Genomic DNA, 1,999 nt, shown 5'->3' on the forward strand with positions numbered 1-1,999 from the left:
TGTTCAGGGAGTACCCTCCCTTCTGCAAACTGCCCTTAAAAAATATTTCAGGAGCAACACTAAGGACATTTTCCCTGTTATTTCCCACAGTGAACTGATGGGTTTTTATTTTAAAGTGAGCCCTCATGTTTATCTGAGCAAGCGCGGTAGTGCATGTGCGTTTAGGGATACCGAAATAGTTTTAGGACAGGTTATTTAATTCTGCAGTAAATACTGTCTGAATTTTTCTGTGTGTCTGAGTCTCTCTCCACTTGTGTCCTCAAGTGACGTCCTGGCTGTGCTCTAGCATTTACCTCTGCCCGCAGGCTTGCTGGCCCCAGGGTGTTAGTATCACCCTACGGAGCGAGAGGATTTCTCCATCTCGCAGGTAATTATCAGTAGTACAGCTGTACAGTGGTCGTACAAGACTAGTTACTTCTTTCTTGTATACGTTCCTGCGTATCAGCATGGCTGCAGGACCAGGCTAACACTGTTCCAAAATCTGTGACAGACTCTTTGTCACGAATAATGGTTGTTCGACAGGAACTGTGATCCTGCGAACTGGAGATGAACCAGGACTTGGGAAGCAATGATTTATATTAAAATCTTCCCTTGTATTGGGCACGTAATAATCTACTGATTTACATCCACTTAGGAATGTGGTGAGTTTTAATCACTGCTCCCAGTGAACTAACTGTACCAGCAGAGAGTATCACATAGCCGAGTGGAGGAAGGATGTGCCATCTCCCTCAGTTTGTGTCCCGTGAAGCCCTGCAGTGCTAGGACATCGGTCTCTGAAGCACAGCAGCAGAATCACACCTTTGTTTCCTCTCTGCTGACAGTTGTGGAGGAGGTAACCTCTGCAGAAGAGTGGGGCAGACTTGTGGGAGAGGTTTTATCTTTTTTAAAAACATAAAGATCAACCAAAAACCCCCCAAACTGAACCATGGCTAGGTTGTTTTGCTCAGTGAAAGTGAGTCAGGGCTGTGATTAAGACCCCACAACAGTGCTGTAAAGGAGCAAAGCAAATCTAAGCATAGGCAGTGATCAGGGACATAAAGAGGGCTGCTGATGGGAAATGCAACACCTTCCATAGGCCTTTTCTTCTGAAAGCGATCGGTGCCAAAGGAATTTGTTAGTTATAGACATAGATTATGGTGCTGTAACTGTGTTCTTTGCATTGCGGATCACTAGGAGAGTAGGATGAAAACAGTCAATGCCAATGCAAAGAAACAACAGGCAATATTAGCTTACTGTCAGTAGAAAAACAGTAAATACTCCCATATACTAACTTTCAGCATGTTTTGAATCTTAAGATCTGGGATTTATTATTCCTCGATAATGCTGCTTCAGATTTATTTAAAAGACTCTTTGCTGATTGGGAAATGCCACCCATGACACTGAAATTTGCTAGGGGAGCTGTGTCAGTTGTAGTGAAACTTATCTTGAAAAATGGAAACAAATTGTTGTTTACCTGATCAGAACGGAATGTTTGGCATCCTGTATGTATTGTCAGAACAAAAAAGAATGTAAAAGATAAACTGGAAGAAACAGTGACTTTTTAATGTTAACAAATTCTCATCAGGAATAAAAAGAAGGTATTTTTAGGATTTCATTCCATTTTCTTTCAAGGGACCCTGAAGGCCTGTCATTTGTAAGATTATTCATAGAAACAAGCTTGTCTCAGGTTTAGGAAAAGCCTTTCTAAAGAAGGATAAGCTATTTGCTGCATGAAATAAGTTCTTCCTTTAAGCTGTGCTGTGTTCCAGGTATAGAACTGGAGCTTTTGAGCTTTCAGGACTTGAAGATGTCCACGTTCCAGTGGCTACTTCAACACTTTTAAACATTTTTATTATTCTTCCCACGAAGGAATGGTTTCCCCTTTATCAGCTTATTTCTCCTGCTCCAGCCTGTTCCTCAAAGAAAAAGTCCTTACATAAATTTATTGAACTATGAAGAATCTCATAGAATCAGCTTCTGTCATGATATCAAAGTGCAACACAGGGAGCGAAATTTCCCT

General features: G+C 41.4%; 1 protein-coding gene across 1 annotated transcript in view; it reads right to left on the reverse strand.

The window, feature by feature from the left end:
- The window catches only part of PDPN (podoplanin), a 15,310-nt gene extending 14,862 nt beyond the window's left edge, over positions 1-448 (reverse strand). Inside the window, 1 exon segment of the mRNA XM_010148820.1 lies at positions 294-448. Coding sequence (XP_010147122.1) covers positions 294-448 — 155 coding nt within the window.
- Positions 449-1,999: the final 1,551 nt, after the last annotated feature.

This window comes from Eurypyga helias, unplaced genomic scaffold (assembly GCF_000690775.1).
Source record: "Eurypyga helias isolate BGI_N326 unplaced genomic scaffold, ASM69077v1 scaffold3393, whole genome shotgun sequence".
NCBI classification, from domain to species: domain Eukaryota; kingdom Metazoa; phylum Chordata; class Aves; order Eurypygiformes; family Eurypygidae; genus Eurypyga; species Eurypyga helias.